This window comes from Podarcis muralis, chromosome 4, assembly GCF_964188315.1.
Source record: "Podarcis muralis chromosome 4, rPodMur119.hap1.1, whole genome shotgun sequence".
Taxonomy (NCBI): domain Eukaryota; kingdom Metazoa; phylum Chordata; class Lepidosauria; order Squamata; family Lacertidae; genus Podarcis; species Podarcis muralis.
In genome coordinates, this window is record NC_135658.1 from 1,088,355 (window position 1) to 1,109,055 (window position 20,701).

At 44.7% G+C, this 20,701-nt stretch overlaps 2 protein-coding genes across 2 annotated transcripts in view; both read right to left on the minus strand.

The window, feature by feature from the left end:
* Positions 1 to 20,701, minus strand: part of LOC114589761 (uncharacterized) — a 498,312-nt gene that overhangs the window by 433,331 nt on the left and 44,280 nt on the right. The window lies entirely within an intron of this gene.
* LOC144327592 (uncharacterized) lies at positions 4,354 to 12,503 on the minus strand. Its single transcript, XM_077927948.1, has 3 exons — positions 12,350 to 12,503; positions 8,870 to 8,996; positions 4,354 to 6,250 (listed from the first exon to the last, which is right to left on the minus strand). Exon 3 carries the CDS (start codon positions 6,222 to 6,224, stop codon positions 4,740 to 4,742), a length of 1,485 nt encoding a protein of 494 aa, XP_077784074.1. The 5' UTR covers positions 6,225 to 6,250; positions 8,870 to 8,996; positions 12,350 to 12,503; the 3' UTR covers positions 4,354 to 4,739.

Genomic DNA, 20,701 nt, shown 5'->3' on the forward strand with positions numbered 1-20,701 from the left:
GACCTTTGGTAGTCTGCCAGAATTCATAACTTTCTGTCTCTGTGTTCTATCCATAAGCGTTGATGCGACACCATTCAAATCTCCCATCAAAATCAATTTGTAATCCGTATAATCCAGAAATCTTGTTTCCAGATTCTTAAAAAATTCTGCTTTGCCATCATTTGGTGCATAAATTCCCAAGAGCAAATATTTCTCGCCTTCTGCCTTGTCTTCTACTGCAATATATCTTCCCTCCTCATCTTTAAACAACATTTTAGGATTCCATTTTTCTTTAATATAAGACCACTCCTCTTTTCTTCACTTTGTCCGATGAAATGAATTCCTGTCCAAGTCTTTTATTCTGAAGTACTTTTCTATGTAATCTGGTGACATGAGTTTCTTGCAGACAAATTATATCCAAATTCTGTTTTGCTAACACATGATACACTTGGTTCCTTTTTTGTCGTGAGTTCAAGCCGTTAACATTCCAAGAGTAAATTCTCAGTGCCATCTTGTGATATTAGGAAGCCCCTGCACCTGCCCCCGATGCCTGTGGACTTTCCGATCCAAGTTCCTCAATGTTTTTTCCCCAAAAAAACTCATTTTTTTCCCAAAGGTCTTAATTCTTTGTTTCCTTCCTTGAAATTTGAAGGAGAGGACCTCTAGGAACTCCCACCTGAAGAAGATATTCTTCCTTCTCAGAGCTCCAGCCAGGTCCAGGTAGTTGTTCCTTAAATTCAAAAAGTGTTTTGGAATCTCCTTGAACAAAACAATTGGCTTGTCTTTGATCTTCAGACTTTTTTTGTAATGTAGGCTCAAAATCCTGTGTCTCTGTTCCTTTGTCTTGAAAACCAGTATACAGTCATATACCACTTTTGAATCTTTTTTAGGCCCAAACCTATAGGCCATATCAATCCAGGAACTTAACTCGTCTTTTTCCAGATCCCATCAGGCTGCAAACTCCTCAATTAGCCAATCCTTAAGATTATCTTGTTCCAATTGAGGTGTGCCTCTCACTCTCAGTTGGTTCTCACGTTCCTTCATCTGTAAGAAGGCAATTGCATTAAGCGCCTCCTCTTGGGTCCTCTCCACATCAAGTACTCTCACTGTTTCCAATTTCATCAGTCTTTTTATCGTGATCAGCAACTTCTTCCCTGACCTCTTGAAAACCTGATTTCAAATCTGCAAATTCTTGTTTTAGCTCTTGTACATTCTGCTGGGTTCCTTTAACATCTGTTCTTATTTCTGTTAACATATGCATCACTGACTCTTCAAAAGTTGGTCTTTGGAGCCTCTTTTGTCTTTAACTTGGCTTTTCTCAGGTTTATCTACCCCATTAGCCATAACTATTCCAAAGTGTCAAGGTCAAGTCACCCAGTCACAGTCCACAAAATTTTTAGTACACAGGCAGCAGCAGGCAGCTCGGCAGCTCCCCCCTTTCAAAGTCTTATTCTTTTTACTCTGCTTATTCTTTTTTTAAAACCACCGCAATAAGCTCAAACACTACGGAGCGGCATCTTGCCATTAAAGTAAGGAGTGTTGGGTTTGGCTGTCCTTTCTTGGTATTAGTTGACATTTTTATTTCTTCTCTATATAAACACTGATGTCAGGATACAGGAAGCTTCTGATTCTAAGCAGCTGCCAGGGTTTCCTCATTCAGCCCACATTTTACCAGCTTTCTCACAGAAAGATCACGGGGGACTTTGTCAAAAGCCTTACTGAAATCAAGACGCACTATTTCCACAGCTCTCCCCTGATCAACAAAGTTTGTAACTCCATCCAAAAAAAGGGGAGGAGAGATTTCTCTGGCTTAACTTGTTTTTGAGAAAGCCATGTGTAATGGTTCTAGGGGTTGTTCGTGCGTAAGTTGCCGCCACTCCTGGCTGGGTTACCTGGTTGAACCTTTTCTGTCTGGACAGCCTCAAGTTTTGTGGCTGTCTCAGTCGCTGGCAGAATCCGTCAGTGGGCGTCTCTTGAACCTTTTCCAGCATAAAAGCTGTTTGACGCCAAGTCTCCTCCTTCTCTCCCTGCGCGGAAGTCTCCTGCGCAGGGAGGGTGTGGGCAGCGGAGTACCCGTACTCTCTCCGCTGGTCTCCGGTGAGGAGTCCTAGAGCCTCCCCTCTGATTCCCCCATCTGCCCCCTTCTCCACTGGTGTTACACTGATTTTCTTCCCCCGTAGATGGGCTGCCTCTCTCCCTACATGGACCCTCTCCGGCATCCCTCTGGAGCCTTCCCTCCGCCTCTAGCTCCGATGGCAGTTCCCTGACACAATGCTTTCTTTTTTTTTTTAAAGAATTTTATTGGTTTTCCACATATAAAATAAAAACAAACAACACACAATACAAAAACATACAAACATATAAACATGTATAATTTCATCACCTTATCTTCATACACCTTACTTCTTGGACTTCCCCATACCACCCCTTTTCTGCATCCTTATTTCAAATTTTTTTTTCAGCAACTCCTTTGATCATCTAATTATTCAAATCGTTTCTTTTGGTTTTCTTCCTTAACTTATTAATTACAGCTGTAATTCTTTATTTCCTATTTCCCATTTCCCTGACATCTTAACATTCCTCAAGTTCACAGCAATTTTTAAGATATATCTTGAATTTCTTCCAGTCTTCTTCCACCGTCTCCTTCCCCTGGTCTCGGATTCTGCCAGTCATCTCCGCCAGTCCCATGTAGTCTATCACCTTCGTCTGCCATTCTTCCAAAGTGGGTAGTTCTTGTGTCTTCCAATACTTTGCTAAGAGGATCCTTGCTGCTGTTGTAGCGTACATAAAAAACGTCTTATCCTTCCTTGATACCATTTGGCCCACCATGCCCAAGAGGAAAGCCTCTGGTTTCTTAGGAAAAGTCCTTTTAAGAACTTTCTTAATTTCATTATAGATCATTTCCCAGAAGGCTTAATCTTTGGGCAGGTCCACCAAAGGTGGTAGAAAGTACCTTCAATCTCATTACATTTCCAGCATTTATTATTGGGCAAATGATAAATTTTTGCTAGCTTGGCTGGGGTCATGTACCACCTATAAATCATTTTCATAATATTTTCTCTTATGGCATTACATGCCGTAAATTTAACACCGGTGGTCCATAACTGCTCCCAGTCAGCAAGCATGATGTCATGACCAATGTCTTGTGCCCATTTAATCATAGCTGATTTCACCAATTCATCTTGAGTATTCCACTTCAACAGCAAGTTATACATTCTTGATAGGTTCTTAGTATTAGGTTCTAACAATTCTGTTTCTAGTTTTGACCTTTCCATTTGGAAGCCTATTTTCCTGTCCTGTTTAAATACCTCATTTATCTGAAGGTAGTGAAGCCAGTCTCTTACTTTGGACTTTAATTTCTCATAGCTCTGTAATTTAATTTTTTCACCATCTTGTTCTAAGATTTCAGAGTATTTTGGCCATTTAGACCCCATATTAAGTTTTTTCACCTCCTTGGCTTCCATTGGTGATAACCACCTGGGAGTTTTACTTTCCAGTAAATCTTTATACCGCATCCAAACATTATATAGTGCTTTTCTAACAATATGGTTTTTAAAACCTTTATGCAATTTTACCTTGTCATACCATATATATGCATGCCAACCAAATCTGTTGTCAAACCCCTCCAGATCCAAAATGTCTGTGTTCTCAAGAAGCAGCCAGTCTTTCAACCAGCAGAAAGCTGCCGATTCATAGTAAAGTCTTAAGTCCGGCAGGTCAAACCCCCCTCTATCTTTTGCATCTGTTAAGGTCTTAAATTTTATTCTGGGCTTTTTGCCCTGCCAGACAAATTTAGATATATCTTTCTGCCACTTCTTGAAACAGTCCATCTTGTCCAGGATCTGCAACGTCTGAAATAAAAACAACATTCTAGGCAATACATTCATCTTGATGACAGCAATTCGGCCTAACAAGGAAAGTTTTAGCCTTGACCATATGTCTAGATCTTTCTTTACTTCTGTCCAGCATTTATCATAGTTGTCTTTAAATAAGTTCACATTCTTGGATGTTAAATTTACCCCCAGGTACTTCACTTTCTTTGCTATCACTAAACCTGTTTCACTCTGAAATCTCTCTTTTTCGACATTTGTTAGATTTTTCTCCAACACTTTAGTTTTCTGTTTGTTCAATTTAAATCCTGCAACCTGACCCAATATCTCAATTAGTTCTAAAACTCTTTTAGTACTAATATCTGGCTGTTGTAAAGTCAATACCAAGTCATCTGCAAATGCCCTTAATTTGTAATGTTTAGCTCCGACCTGGACTCCTTTTCTGACACAATGCTTTCATCTTGTATGTTTATATTGTAAAATCTTCAGATGAAGGGCACATAAATATTAAAAATGATAATAAATAAGGATATTGACAAGCTGGAACATGTGCAAAGGAAGGCAATTTATGTCTTTATTTAATTTGTATAATACTCGACCCAGTGGTGCTGAATTGAATAAAATATTGGTGGGAGGGGCCAGGTAAGGCCTGCCTTGCACAATCAATCACATGATGCATGCATGCCATTGGAATGGCGATGCCTACCAACTGGGGGGGCTTCAAATATATTATTGGGGGCAAAGACCCCTCGGCCTCTAAGGGTAGGCTCCTAACCCCTGCACCCACAGGTCTAAGGACAGTTACAACATAAAAGCACAATATAAAAACACAATACACCTCTGTAACCCCCCTCCCAACCACGTTTTAAAAGGACATTACATGTCAATCAGCCAAAGGCCTGGTTTAAAAGGTGCTGACTTGCCTGTCTCCTAAAGCTGTATAATGGTTTTTCCAACCTTTGTATGGATTCTCTGATGGGAAGTAAGAGAGTAGCTCCGACTAAAGCTCTTTCCACATTCCACACACTGATGGGGTTTCTCCCCTGTATGAATTTTTTGATGGGAAGTGAGGGCGGATCCATTAGTGAAGTTCTTCCCACATTCCACACATTGATATGGTTTCTCCCCTGTATGAATTCTGTGATGCTTAGTGAGATCAGAACTCTGACTGAAGCTCTTTCCACATTCCACACACTGATAGGGTTTCTCCCCTGTATGAATTCTGTGATGGGAAGTGAGAGATGCACTATGACTGAAGCTCTTTCCACATTCCACACACTGATAGGGTTTCTCCCCTGTATGAATTTTGTGATGGGAAGTGAGAGATGAGCTCTTCCTGAAGCTCTTTCCACATTCCACACACTGATAGGGTTTCTCACCTGTATGAATTTTTTGATGGGAAGTGAGATCGGAGCTCTGACGGAAGCTCTTTCCACATTCCACGCACTGATAGGGTTTCTCCCCTGTATGAATTCTTTGATGGGAAATGAGAGTGTCGTTCCGACTGAAGGTCTTTCCACATTCTATGCACTCAAAGGGTTTGTACCCTGTATGAATTCTTTGATGGGAATTGAGAGTTTCTCTCCTTCTGAAGTGCTTTCCACATTCCACACACTCATAGGGTTTCTCTACTGTATGAATCTTCTGATGGGAAGTGAGACTGTGGCTGTGACTGAAGCTCTTTCCACATTCCACACACTGATAGGGTTTCTCCCCTGTATGAATTTTTTGATGGGAAGTGAGATGGGAGCTCTTCCTGAAGCTCTTTCCGCATTCCACACACTGATAGGGTTTCTCCCCTGTATGAATTTTTTGATGGGAAGTGAGATCGGAACTCTGACTGAAGCTCTTTCCACATTCCACACACTGATAGGGTTTCTCCCCTGTATGAATTCTTTGATGGGAAGTGAGATGGGAGCTATAACTGAAGCTCTTTCCACATTCCATGCACTCATAGGGTTTCTCCCCAGTATGAATTTTTTGATGGGAAAAGAGAGAGTCTCTCCGACTGAAGCTCTTTCCGCATTCCACACACTGATAGGATTTCTCCCCAGTATGAATTTTTTGATGGGAAGTGAGAGAGAACCTATCAGTGAAGTTCTTCCCACATTCTACACATTGATATGGTTTCTCCCCTGTATGAATTCTTTGATGGGAAGTAAGAGAGGCGCTCTTCCTGAAGCTCTTTCCACATTCCATGCACTGATAGGGTTTCTCCCCTGTATGAATTCTTTGATGTTTAGTGAGATTGAAGTTCTTCCTGAAGCTCTTTTCACATTCCGTGCACTGATAGGGTTTCTTTCCAATGAGATTTCTTTGATGGGATGTGGAATGGGAGCTATGACTGCAGCTGTCTCCATACTCCAAATTTTTCCGTGGCTTCTCCTCTGTGGGGATTTTCATTTGGTCACCCATGTTCTTGATTTCCAATACATCTCAATCTGCAATGGAGGCAAAAAGGGATTAGAGCCTCAAGAACAAATGAAGAACTGAAGGGAGTTCGGTGTGTGTTCATTACCTTTGTTGTTTGTCATTAATCAACATATTTATTATTAGATTCTAATGGTTGTTGAATGTTTCTTTTTAATATATAGTAGTGGCCAAAATTGTAGAAGCCTTTGGGGGAAAGTGTCTTTCAGAGGTTTGATGGCTCATAACAGCACTTCTTTTCGAGTAATATCGTGAAATCATTTAGCAATGGACAGATAATTTAATCAAGAATGTAATGCAACAAACTTTGTTCAATTATCTGTATTAAATTAAAAAGCCATAGCCAAATAACCAGAAAAAGGAAGCAAACTTGCTTAGGTTGACTTTTGTCAGTGTTACAGGTAGGTAGCCGTGTTGATCTTCCTTAGCCGAAACAAAATAAAAAAATTCCTTCCAGTAGCACCTTAGAGAGCAACTAAGTTTGTTATTGGTAGGAGCTGGTATCTGAAGAAGTGTGCATGCACACGAAAGCTCATACCAATAGCAAACTTTGTTGGTCTCTGTAATGGTTTGGAGTTACTCGTGCGTAAGCCGACCCCGTTTGGGCGCTTGGTTGCCTGGTTAAACCCTTCGGACTGCACAGCCCATCTCCGTGTGGCTGCCTCAGTCACTGGCAGAATCTGTCTGTGGGCGTTTCTTAAACCTCTGCCAGCATAAAAGCTGTTTGACACCTAATCGTCTCCGCCTCTCATTGCGCGGGAGTCTCCTGCGCAGGGTGGGCGTGGGTAGCGGAGTGCCTGGGCTCTCTTCACTGACTTCCAGGGAAGAATCCAGGAGCCCTTCCACCTCCTCTTCCCATTGCTCTCCTGGACTCTTGGTGTTACGCGTATTTCCTTCCCCTTCCACCAAGCTGAGTCTCCCCCTTGTGCTAGGACCTTCACCTGCAGAATCGGAGACCCTCTCCTTCTCTCGTGTCTCTGATGTCAGTTGAAGAATGGAGAGACTGCGAACGTGACAGAATAAATCATCTGGGTGTTTACAAGATGACATGGCGCAATGTAATGTGAAGTTGAGTGCAAGGACTGGTCTAAATGCTAGAATTCCAAGGGAAAAGCCATTATCTCTCAAGCAAAGGTGGAAAAGATTAAACTGTGCTACAACACATGTTAAGTGGACAGCAGAACAATGGGACAGTGTTATTTGGATGAGACCCAAATCTCCTTGCTTGGTACTAATGGCATGAAATATGCGAGGAGAAGAATCAGAGATTTGCATCAGGGGTTGGCAATCTGTGGCCTATGGGCCAAAAGCGGCCCACAAGTGGCCCCCCGAACCGAGCCATCTGCTCAGCAGGTGCTCAGCACAGGGACTCACTTCTGCTGCGCCGGAAATCACTTCTGCAGAGATGCAGGCGGCAGAGATCGCACTCATGCGTGCGATCTTACCCACGGATCCAGTTTGTGGGAGTGAAGTGGCGCAGACGGGGTAAGGCTTGCCGACCCCTGATTTATATCCTACTTGCATTACACCGACTGTGAAACACGCAGATAGTGTGATGATCTGGGGTTGTATGGCAGCAAAGGTGTGGGCAGAATTTGTGTCATAAAACAGAATATAAATGCTCCAAAATACATAAATGAAATACTTGAGCCAAAACTGAAGCGTTCCACATGTGATCTTTCCCCAGATACTGAAGCATTTAGATATATTTATATAAATATTTACTGATTTATTTTTATTTTATATTTCCACAGGATTCAGCTCCATGTCATGTTGCTGCTGTGTGCAAAAGGTGGTTTCAAGATAATCAATTCCACTGCTGGAATGGCCTGGGAATAGCCCAGACCTTAACCCAATCAAAAATTTATGGAGCCAACTAAAGAAACTTGTTAGTCAGAAGCAAACTAGCAATAAAGCCCAATTAATAGAGGCAATAATTCTATCTTTGTTTCACATTATTACAGCTGCAGAACTAAAAAACTTGCTTCACTCCATGGGAAGCCGTTGTAAGGCCAGAATTAAAGCTAAAGGTTACCAAACTAAGTATTAATTGACATGGTGAGAATTTCTGTTAGAAGATTGGCATATGAAAATGATGGACTTTGCAAATCTGGTGACACTGACAGGAAAAATTCAAAACCAGCACAATTAAGTATTCCAAAAGGGTTGGAGTAAATTTATACGATATCTGAAAGATTATTGTAAGCAATTAACATCACTAGCAGGGTTGTCTGAAGACTTGTAATGAGAAATTTTCTACCTTTCTATATTTAAATCTTGAGCCATTCTGTAATGAGTGTAATAAGAATTGGAAAATGTACAAATTGCAATGATATAAATGTTAATTTCGAAATCTGAGGCCGGAGGGAAGGAAGTTGAGGCTCTAAAGAGCCAGGGTGGTGTAGTGGATAATGATGATGCGAATGTACAATATTAAATGGAAAATAATTTTAAAAATTATATATACAAGAAAAAACAGTAATTTATTGTTCAAGGTTTATTGTGGGAGTGTTAGGTTTCCCGTTGTTATGGGGGGCGCTGTTGAGCTCTGTGAAAATATATGAGGTTCGTCACATAGAGGTATTTTTTGAATTTCCAGGCAGATAGGACGATCCCACAGGGAGCCTTACCAAGAGAGGCCACGATCCCACGATTCTCCTCCATGACGTCCTTATGCAGAGCTCTCTGGTCAGGATCCAGCAACGCCCACTCCTCGTCCGTGAAACAGACAGAGATGTCTTCAAAGCACACTGGACCCTAAAAGAAAAAGGGAAATGTCCTCCTCTGAAACAGGATCAATATGATCTGCTATACAATGCTCTGTTCTTTCCTTCCTCTCAATTGCTGCGTTGTTTCAATAGGATTGCTTTGCTGCACATTTTTATTATGGATGCTTATTTTAATGCTTTAATGGAATTCTTTTATTCTGGGTATTCATCTTTGTACTCCGCCTTGTGTTTTCCACGTTATTCTGCCTATGCAAGAATCCCAGTTTCCCTGATGGAAGGATCCACTTTCTCCTCTTCTCGTGAGTTGTTCTGGGGAGGATCCCTCCCAGTGCCCTAGAGGCAAATTCAAGGGGTTCATGGGGGCATCGAGGAGTGGGGGGCAGGCTATATTTTGCATCAGATGGGGAGGGCTAGGTGAATCCTGGCCTCTATTTGTTCGCGTTTGTCCACTGCTCAGAAGCCTATTTTAGCATTCAGTGATGAATATAGAAATACAAGAAGCCTAGTTTGGATGGCCATCTGTCTTGGGTGATCTAGCTGAGATTCCTGCAATGAGGGATTGGACCTGATGACCCTTTGGGTCCCTTTCAACTCTAGGATTCCATGAAAACTGCAACTATAGGTGAATCCTACAGGCGACATTCAGAAGGCTGGAGTCACAGAGTTATCTGGGCAGGAAATCCCACAGTTCACAGCTGGAGTTTACTCTTTATCAGCAAGAACACAATATTCACAATCTTGGCTGAGTTCCAGGCCGAATGAGAAGAGCAGCTCATTCCCGGAGGGCCTGTCAGTTTGCATTTCTTAGTGCAGAAAGGATGGATCTGATATTGATATTTCCTATACTATTTAATTCAAGAGGGTTCCGGAAGCTTCTCTGCGTCAAAGAAACAAGCAGAAAGTTCCTGGTGTTTGGGTTACTCCTTCAGAGAAGCTGAGTACAGCTGGGTTAAAGTGGTTCTGTCATCTCTTCTGTCAAGGTCATGCGGACTGTAAGAAGAGGCCAGAAGGAGCCTGGGTTTCACTTTCTCTCTCTCTCTCTCTCTTCCTTCTGGTGTTCTGTACATAGTATGCTGAGTCTTAAGGTTTTGACTTACTATAAGTTGTGGTAAGTTTAGGTCAAGTCTGCTGCAACTGGATTTCTGATGGAGAGGGCCAATTCCGAACGTTTTGGATTTGGGACCCGTATCCTCATTTTCCTTCAGTAGCAGTAAAGCTCCGCCGGATGAAATACAATTGCCTCTGGTCTATTTTGGGGGGTTCCTGTAACGTCTTTACATTTTCACTCTGCTAACTATACATTGGAGTTCTGCTCTGGATCAATATTGAGTAGAATTCCATGACAGGGTCTTCCTCCATGAAATCAGCTGCCAAAAGAGAAGGCCCCTAGCTCCCCACAGCTTTCCAAGTCCCCTCCGCTCTGGGGTTCAAACGATCCAACAGTGCAGCCTGCCTTTGCTCCTCCATTGTCAGACGTCTCCTGGCTGTGAGAGACAAGCAGGGAGGGGGGCTTCTGGCAGAAGGAGAGGGAGCCAGGGTCTTTTGCCTCATCATCCCCACTACTGACTCCCTGTTGCTACTCAGCTTGGGGGGGGGGGGGAGTGTCCCTGGATTCATTGAAAAATATCTGGTAACCATACTCTAGCCCTCCAAGAAGGAAGATTGCAATGCAAAATGTGGAGGCACCGGAAGGGATTTATGTGATCTGAATCAGCCTGGTTGCTCCTGCCTTCCAGTAAATAATAATAATAATAATAATAATAATAATAATAATAATACTGCATGCCAAGCAGGTGCTCTGGGTTCCCCGTATTTCACTAGCCTTTCAACGTTATTCTCTTAACAAATGTGGAGATTCCACCTGCCTCTTTCGAAAGGAGAAAACTCACCTGATTAAAGGATTTGAGGTGATGTATCATTTGTATAAGGGACACGGGTGGCGCTGTGGGTTAAACCACAGAGCCTAGGACTTGCCGATCAGAAGGTCGGCGGTTCGAATCCCCGTGACGGGGTGAGCTCCCGTTGCTCGGTCCCTGCTCCTGCCCACCTAGCCAATAAAGCGAGATGAACGCCGCAACCCCAGAGTCGGCCACGTCTGGACCTAATGGTCAGGGGTCCCTTTATCCTTATTATCATTTGTATACTTTTTATGAGTTCTATGTTTTCAATGTTCCTGAGATCTTTTGATGAAGGGTGGTATATCAATTCAATCGACAACAACAACAACAATTATTATTATTATTATTAATAATAATAATAATACCCCACCCATCTGGGTGGTCTAATAATAATAATAATAATAATACCCCACCCATCTGGGTGGTCTAATAATAATAATAATAATAATAATAATAATAATAATAATAATACCCCACCCATCTGGGTGGTCTTCCCCAGCCACTCTGGGAGGCTTCCAAGAAAATATTAAAATACAGTAATCCATCAAACATTAAATGCTTCCGTAAATTAAATGCATGAAGTCAGAACTGACTGACACAGGAGTCATTTGTATCTTGTGGAAAATGGATGCTTGGCTCTAGTGGGGGTCCTCACCTGGGGGTCCTCAGGAGTTGCTCTCCCCCCACCCCCACTCCCCTGCTTCTATCTCCTTTTCTTGCACTTGGACTCTCTGCTGCTCTCAAGACAGACTCCTGGGGTGGGGTCCCTTTTTCTTTGCTCTGAGGGCCAGGTATGTACCTGGCAAACCCCCTGAGGGCCAAATACATCTCCCTTGAAATTTAGGAAACTAATTTATTATGATTATTCTGTTAGATAGCTTAACACACACACAGCCATTGATGCCCAGGTCCCTGGAGGCTCAGGGAGTAGCAGCGCCCATTTCCGGCTGCTTTGCCAGCAACAACCCCTTTGGGAGAGAGAGGATGTGGTCCTGGGATGCCCTGCTCTGGGTGCGAGGGGATTGCTGCAGTGGCCTCCGTGGGGAGCTGCCCTGGGAGACACTGGGAGATGACTGGTCCCCAATGCAGCAGCCAGACTCTGGGCTGGGATCCCTCTCTTTATTCCTGGCCTCTCTCTCCCACCTTTTTTTTGGGGGGGGGGGCTAGTCCACCTCCTCGTCCAGCTTTGGAAAACCATTTGCACATGTTTCCTCTGTTGTGCAATGGGACTCCTTTGTTTAAAGAAATGAGATTTCGTGGGAGACATTTTTTTCTGAAGGGGGGGGGGGGCGGAAGGCCAACTGAGTTTGGGACCCTCTGATCTGCAGGAAGGAGAGCGTGGCAGACCTGGCCCCTCCCTGGCAGGACCCTCTCCTCCCTGACTTGGGGGTCCCCCCTGCAGGAGCAGATCAGGCCCCCCAGTCCCCCTCCCCCGCTGCAGCCCTGGGACCCCCACCAGATCCCAGAGAGAGGGGAGACTCACCAGATCCCAGGAGGGGACAGCGAGGCAGCCCTTGCAGCAGAGACACCAAAGCAGGGAAGGACTGGGGAGGGAGGGGCCTTGGCTCTGGAGGACCTGCCCCCCCCCGCTTCCTGTCCTCTCTAGGAAGGCAGCTCGGTTCCCTTTAACCCTTGCCAAGCCAAGTCCCCCCCCCCCCCCCAGCTCAGCCCTCTCTCGCTCTCGCCATCCTTGCCCAATCCCAGAAATGGTTTTTTGAGGGGATCCTCTTGGCTGGGCTCTGAGAAGACTCCCTGGGAAAGAGAGGAGGGTCCCGGGGGGGGGGTGACGAAGAGGCGGGAAGACTAAGGAAGAAGAGGAGCCTTGCTGCCTGGGAAGCCGGAAACCTCATCCTGTCCTCTCTAGGAAGGCAGCTCACTTCCCTTAACCCTTGCAGTGCCGAGTCCGCCCAGCTCAGCCCCCCCCCCCCGCCTGCATTGCACACTCGCTTAGCCAGGGCAGAACTTTGATCTCTATTCATTTCTGCCATTTTGAATGGCTCTAAGGGGGCAGCTATGGGACGCAGGTGGCGCTGTGGGTTAAAGCCTCAGCGCCTAGGGCTTGCCGATCGAAAGGTCGTCGGTTCGAATCCCCGCGGCGGGGTGCGCTCCCGTTGTTCGGTCCCAGCGCCTGCCAACCTAGCAGTTCGAAAGCACCCCCGGGTGCAAGTAGATAAATAGGGACCGCTTACCAGCGGGAAGGTAAACGGCGTTTCCGTGTGCTGCGCTGGCTCGCCAGATGCACTTGTCATGCTGGCCACGTGACCCGGAAGTGTCTCCGGACAGCGCTGGCCCCCGGCCTCTTGAGTGAGATGGGCGCACAACCCTAGAGTCTGTCAAGACTGGCCCGTACGGGCAGGGGTACCTTTACCTTTAAGGGGGCAGCTTCCCCCTGGCTCCGCCTATGGCAAGGGCTCCTTTTTTGGGGGGGGGGAATTTTGGCTCTTGGCTGGACGATGCAGTGATTTCTCCAAAGCAGCTCTTTATTTGTAAGCTGCTGTCCAGTTCTGTTCCAGCTTACAAATAAAGAGCTGCTTTGGAGAAATCGCTGCATCGCCTACCCACTATTGAACACAGAGCCCAGCTCAGCTGGCTGGCTTTTATAGGCTGTCAACATTGTAGCAACAACAACCCAGGGTTTCCCGCCTCAAGTAACTGACGTGGACCTGAGTGAAAACTATATACAGTGATACCTTGAGTTACAAACGCTTCAGGTTGCAGATGCCTCAGGTTACAGACTCCGCCAACCCAGAAAAAGTACCTTGGATTAAGAACTTTGCTTCAGGATGACAACAGAAATCGTGCTCTGGCAGCGCAGCGGCAGCAGGAGGCCCCATTAGCTAAAGTGGTGCTTCAGGTTAAGAACAGTTTCAGGTTAAGAACAGACCTCCGGAACGAATTAGGTTCTTAACCTGAGGTACCACTGTACACGATACTCCTGGTGGCCAGAGTGAGAACTTCAATACATAACACTCTGAGCATCTCCTTCCGTTGGCCAGAAACCAGAGGAAGAGCTTTCAGGGAAAAGGGCTTTGCAGGAGGCAAGGAAGCTCCTCCTAGAATTCAGGAGTGGAGAGATAGGAGGGGATCCCAGGGTCATCTAGTCCAACCCCCAGCAATGCAGGAATCTCAGCTAAAGCATCCATGGCAGATGGCCGTCCGATCTCTGCTGAGAAACCTCCAAGGAAGGAGAGTCCACCGCCTCCCAAGGGAGACCTTTCCCTGCCCAACTGCTCTTAGGTGTCCCTCAAGGCAGCGGGTCCTGAGTTCCAGCACTGCTGAAACCATTGCACTGGTTGCCGAGGAGGAACCAAGCAAAGTTCAAAATAAATAAATCCTATTCTCATCATGAATAACAGAAACTTTCTTAAGCATGTTGCTATGCAAACATTCAATAGTATGCCATTTCCCCTTCCAGAAATGCTGAATTTCTAACTCAGTGGACTAAAAATGGATGGTTGTTATGCTTAGGGGAGCTTTTAATATTTGATGGACTATTGTATTTTAATATTTTGTTGGAAGCTGCCCAGAGTGGCTTGGGAAAAACCAGCCAGATGCACAGGGAATGAATAATAATTTTTTTAAATAAATTTTTATTAGAGTTTCACATATTTTTAAACAAACACAAAAACACAAATAAACACAACACAAATAACAAGTATAGTTTCACATCCTTATTTTTTTTAAACATCTTTCCCTGACTTCCCCACACCTCCCCTTCTTGTATTCCAATTCCGATAGTTAACTCAGCAAGTTCTTATCCCCAGCATTTACCTTATTATTATTATATTTAATTCATCTTGATTATCTAATTTTAACTTAAAGCCCTCAATTTTAACAACAAATACTCATTCTTTAGACCATTTTCTAAGGTCGACCCAAATTCCCTTCCACAACTTTCCCAATTTTTATATTAATTACAAAACAAAATAAAAAGATAAAAAGATAGCATATAATTATACACCCTTTGGATTCCCAAACTCTCACCCCCCCTTTCCCGGTTTCGATCCCCAAAGAAAAATGTCCATCAGTCTATCAGCTCTCAGCCTGGAGACCTCACGTCCGAGGCCCTTAAATCTCTCTCAGTCCCTCTTGGCTGTTTTTTTTGGTAGTCCTTTATATTAAGCATCCGGTCTCAGAGAAGCTCTGTCCCAATATGGTCAATGGTTCTTCGTACCAGATCTCCATATTCAAAAGTGGAGCCCGAATCTTGTTTCTTGTTCCTTTTAAGTCCAAGTGTCCCAAATGTCCCAAAAGCTCCAATTCTAGCCTTGATCAAATTTGTAATCCATAGGTGTTCAGATCCCCCCATAGGGAGATCCCTCCATTCTTCATTCTCCACTTCAAAGCATATTCGCATCATCCAGGTCATGTTTCTCTTTATAACCATCTTAGCAGGCCTCTGGCTTTCCTTTGTCATCTGCGGCAATTCCGCTCCTCCTTCAGACTCCTCTGGAACAGCACATATCTCTTCCTGTTCAGCTGCATAGGTCTCTTGAGTCAAGTCCTTACCAGATTCAGCAAGTTTGTTTACTTTTGATTTCAAAGTTGTAACATTTGTAGCCAAAGCTTCACTCTGACCTTGTAACTTTCCCATGAGAAAAAACATTCTGTCCAGCTCAGCCTGTATTTTTCCACCTGCAGCCATTGTAATGTCTCAGAACCGCCTCTAGAGGGATTCAGGTTACTTAATGTTCTTTCCAACTCCAACCCAACAGTCGAGTTAGTTTGTTACTAAAATTCTTTATTTTCAACAATTTAAAAGTCCAATTGTAACAAAATATCCAGCAAAGATAGCAGAAGCTTTTCCAGCTTTGACAGCTAGTTTGACAGCTGTCAAACTCTTTGTATCTCCTCAACAGGCTCTCTCGCGGATCACTCCCGGGTCCTGGGGGGGTTGCACTGCAGCTCTTAAGATCAGCTCAAATCCTCCAGCAAAATCACTTATACTGCCAAGTCGTGAAATTAATAACTTTTATCCAATAAAGAGAAGAGTGTTCTCTCGACCTTAGTTATCTAATTCTTGCTTTAGTTTGTCTACAAGACGGGGAGGTGGACTTCCTTTTAGCGCCTCACCCGATCGTGCCTAATTCCACAGAAAAAAAGATTTTTAAATCCAATTTCCATATTACTCACGGGTTGTTGCTTTTAAGAGTCCAATTGTTCAAAGGAAGAAGTCAGCGCTCTCCGGTCATAGCATGTGGCTTCGCTCCGTGGGAGAAGCGGTCTACTCACAGCACCACGCCACTCCTCGTCTCCCGCTCCTGCAGCCTTTAAAAAGGCTCCTTCACGGGTCGGGGGGCGCAAATGGTGCCCGCCGAGTCACCAAGTCCACAGGCTACAGCGCCTGTGGTTTCTGAGGGTCCCCGCGTCGCCACGGCGGCAAGACCCGTCTTCCACGGAGCTGATTCCCTCCGGAGCTCGGAGGGAATCCGCCATTACCCGTTCGTGCTAACCCGGAACAATAAATCCTATTTTCACCATGTATAACCAAAACTTTCTTAAGCATGCTGCTATGCAAACATTCAATAGTATGCCATTTCCCCTTCCAGAAATGCTGAATTTCTAACTCAATGGACTAAAAAATGGGTGGTTGTTATGCTTAGGGAAGCTTTTAATATTTGATGGACTATTGTATTTTAATATTTTGTTGGAAGCTGCCCAGAGTGGCTTGGGAAAAACCAGCCAGATGCACAGGGAATGAATAAATAATAATAATAATAATAATAATAATACTGCTGCTACTGCTGGGCAGATAGGCCTCCTTCTTCAAATGGTTTTGGGTTTTTATCTGTGTCATTTTCAATTGTTATTGATATTAATGTTGTATTCTGAATTTTAGATCTTATGATTTATGTGGAAATTTGCCTTTAGTCCCCACTGGCAGCCCCAGCTAAGGCTGGGAGAGAAACCCCAGAGAGCTGTTGCTGCCAGTCAGTGTGGGCTGCCCTGAGGTAGACGGACCGATGGCCTGATTCATAATTCTGTCATTCTATGATCCTGGCAAGCTGGACTCTGGCCTGATTCACTGCAGCACAGTTGGGAGGAGAAGAGGAGGAGGAGCAATAACTTTTTGACAATGTGCACAAAAATTCTTGTTGTTGTTGTTGTTGTTGTTGTTGTTGTTGATATCCTGCCTTTCTCCCTGAGAGGGATTCAAGGCAGCTTACACTTAAGACAGAAACAGCTAACGCCATGGAAAAAGAGTAATAATTTAAGAAAGCATTACAGTGGTGCCTCGCAAGACGAAAAGAATCCGTTCCGCGAGTAACAATAGATAGTGAAAGGCTGAACTCTCTTTCTGCTGCTCCTCTCTCATCCCCTCCCTTAGTTATGAGGGGTCTTTCCGTGAGGTCCTTTGGACACAGCCCAGCTTCCTTCTCAGCGAGGGGCCACTTTTCCTCGCTTCCCCTCTCTCTTAGCAATCCCACTCCTGAGGTATTTTCCTTTGTATGCCAGACCCAGGGGATCCTCTCAGCCCTTGCCACAGACTTGGGAATCTCCTTTTCCTAGAAGATCTCTCTCCTCCTGACTGGAAGGAGACCCCAGAAGAAGAAGAGAGTCTTCCCACAGCTTCTCCCTCCAGCTTCACTCCCATCTGAATACTCCCTCCAGACCCTCAACATGGTCTCCCCATCTCAGCTGTGAGGCTCCTTCCTCTGGCTCCATAGATATTCTCCTCAGAGTGGAGGATCCACTCAGATCAGAGCCACTTCTCCCTCCCTCCAACCCCTCTGACTCTCTCTCTCCCCAAACTGTTTCATGTGGAGACTTGTTCCAAAGTGGCAGAAGGCAGAAGGGGGGGGGGACACCCTGGTCCTGAATGGGTTAACTGCCCCTAAAAGACCAGGTGCACAGCCTGGGAGTCAATTTGGACTCACAGCTGTCCATGGAGGTGAAGGTTAATTCTGTGTCCTGGGCAGCTGTCTACCAGCTCCATCTGGAACACAGGATGAGACCCTCTCTGCCCGCAGACTGTCTCGCCAGAGTGGTACATGCTCTAGTTATCTCCCGCTGGGACTACTGCCATGCACTCTACGTGGGGCTACCTTGGAAGGTGACCCAGAAGCTACAACTAATCCAGAATCCAGCAGCTAGACTGGTGACTGGGAGCGGATGCCAGGACCATATAACGCCAGTCCTGAAAGACCTACATTGGCTCCCAGGACGTTTCCAAGCACAACTCAAAGTGTTGGTACTGACCTTTAAAGCCCTCAACAGCCCAGTATACCTGAGGGAGCGTCTCCACCCCCATCGTTCAGCCCGGACACTGAGGTCCTGCTCTGAGGGCCTTCTGGCAGTTACCTCAATGCGAGAAGCAAAGTTATAGAGAACCAGGCAGAGGGTCTTCTTGGTAGGGGCACCCACCCTGTGGAACACCCTCCCATCAGATGTCAAAACAACTATCTGATGTTTAGAAGACATCTGAAGGCAGCCCTGTTGAGGGAAGTTTTCAATGTTTTATTCTGTTTTTAGTGTTCTGTTTGGGAGCTGCCCAGAGTAGCTGGGGAAACCCAGCCCAGGGCCCCCAAGGCACATTCAGAGCTGAGATTCGTGCAACGCAGGGGGTTGGACTAGAGTGTGGTTAACAGACGTCCCCGTTTCCCGGGGACAGTCCCCAAATTCAAGCATCTGTCCCCGGACAAAATCTGTCCCTGCAATGTCCCAGGATTTCATTTAATGTCCCCGGATTTATATTTTAAGTGTTGTAGATTTATTAGTAGGGAATGAATGTTGCGTGATTGGTTCAACAGAACAAGACACATCATATGGGGACCTCCTGAAGCCTCGGCTTCTATTGCATTTGCTCAGGGGAGCAGAGGGCCAGAATGGATAGCCCACGACTGTCCTGTTCAAAGTGGGACAGGCTGGATCCCAGCAGCCGATCCCAGCTTCTGTCTGGATCCCAGAATGTCCCATTGAAGGCGGCCACCTCTGCACGAGTCAGCAGGGTCATGCCCAAGCCCGCTGGATGAGGGCCAGAGTGGCTCCAGTCTAGGCCTGTGGGGCAACCCTCTGATGAGTCTGTGATTCTGGGGAAATTCTATGCCCCCCCGGAGCCCTGACCTTTGTCACATTTGCTCAGTGGAGCAGAAGGCCAGAATGAGGCCTCATCCATGCCAGGCACTCGGCTCCTGCTGCAGCGATCATTAACACCCAGCAGAAGTTGGGGGGCAGCTGGCTCTGAGCCAAGCAGAGAGAGATGATGCAATCCTTTGTGCTTGCCCCCCCCCGAACCACCAGTTTGCAAACCTCAGTGGCCCCCCAGAGGGAGGAGATGGATGTACACAAGCCCTATCAAAGAAGGGCAGGAGATCCCAGTGTATTCCATAGACTGATTTTCATTTTGCATTTCTAAAAAAACAGGGTTATGGTCTGATATTGTTCTTGGCAATACAGTGGTACCTCGGGTTACATAAGCTTCAGGTTACATACGCTTCAGGTTACAGATTCCGCTAACCCAGAAACAGTGCTTCAGGTTAAGAACTTTGCTTCAGGATGAGAACAGAAATCGTGCTCCGGTGGCGCGGCAGCAGCAGGAGGCCCCATTAGCTAAAGCGGTGCTTCAGGTTAAGAACAGTTTCAGGTTAAGAACGGACCTCAGGAATGAATCAAGTACTTAACCTGAGGTACCACTGTATTTGTATTTTTCTTACCTTCAATTCTAATTCTTTAGACACCCATATCGTACGGATTCTTGAACTGCTTTCGTATACATCAGAATGAAATGTGAATTCTCTATCTAACCAATGTTTGGTTCTCCAAATATCTATCAAATTGAAATTGTCAACCAATTCAAAGAAAGTTTTTGGAAGTCTGCCCTCCTTAGTATCCTTTTTCCGAATTGTTCTGTCCATTTCCAATGACATCACTCTGTTCAGATCACCCATCAAAATCATTTCTAGATCTGCAAATTCCGTTAAATCATTCTCCAACTTTTTATAAAATTCTGATTTATTTTTCATTTGGAGCATAAATTCCTATCAATAAATTTGTTTAGCCTTGCACCGCAACCTGTACCAGTATGACTCTCCCTTGGTCGTTTTTTAATATTTGTATATTATAAATTTTCACCGCATGGGCTTCAAGCAGGGACAGCCGCCAGGGTGTCAATGGTTCCAAGAGCGGCTGGCGTTTTATCCAAACTTTATACAAGGCATTTCTTATAATATGGTTGTTGAAATCTGTATGGGCTTTGCTCTTATTGTAACCTAAATAGGTGTGTCATCCAAACCTATTATTGTAGCTTTCCAAATCTAAGATCTCTGTTCTTTCTAGGACTATCCGGTTATCTCTAATATTTTCTCATCATTTAATAATCTTCCATTCAACCTCCAACTTCTGTTTTTAATTTTATTATATTTTAGTTCCATCATTACCAGATTATGGTCTGATGTCATTTTCGGGAGGATCTCAACTTTTCTTCGAAAAGGTATTAGATTATTTGAAGTCTGGATTGCATCTGATTTTTTAGCATAAGCATAGAAGGTATATTGTCTGTCCCTTCTCTGTTTCTCTCTCCAAGCATCTTTTAAGTTCAGATCTTCTACCAATTGATTAAATGTTATTGGGAACTTCCATTTTCTTGATGTTACGTCTCTCTCCGTTCTATCTAGAGCCAGGGATGTTACTCTGTTGAAGTCTCCCATGATGATCATTACTGTATTCTAATATCTTCAAGGTTGTTTTTGAAGAAGTTTGTTTTATTTCCACTTGGTGCGTATACCCCCACCAAAATTATTTCTTCTCTGCCTTTTGTCAATTGTATTCCTAGTATTCTTCCTTCATCATCTTTAAGTGGTATTTTTGCATCTCTTTTGGTTTATATATATATATA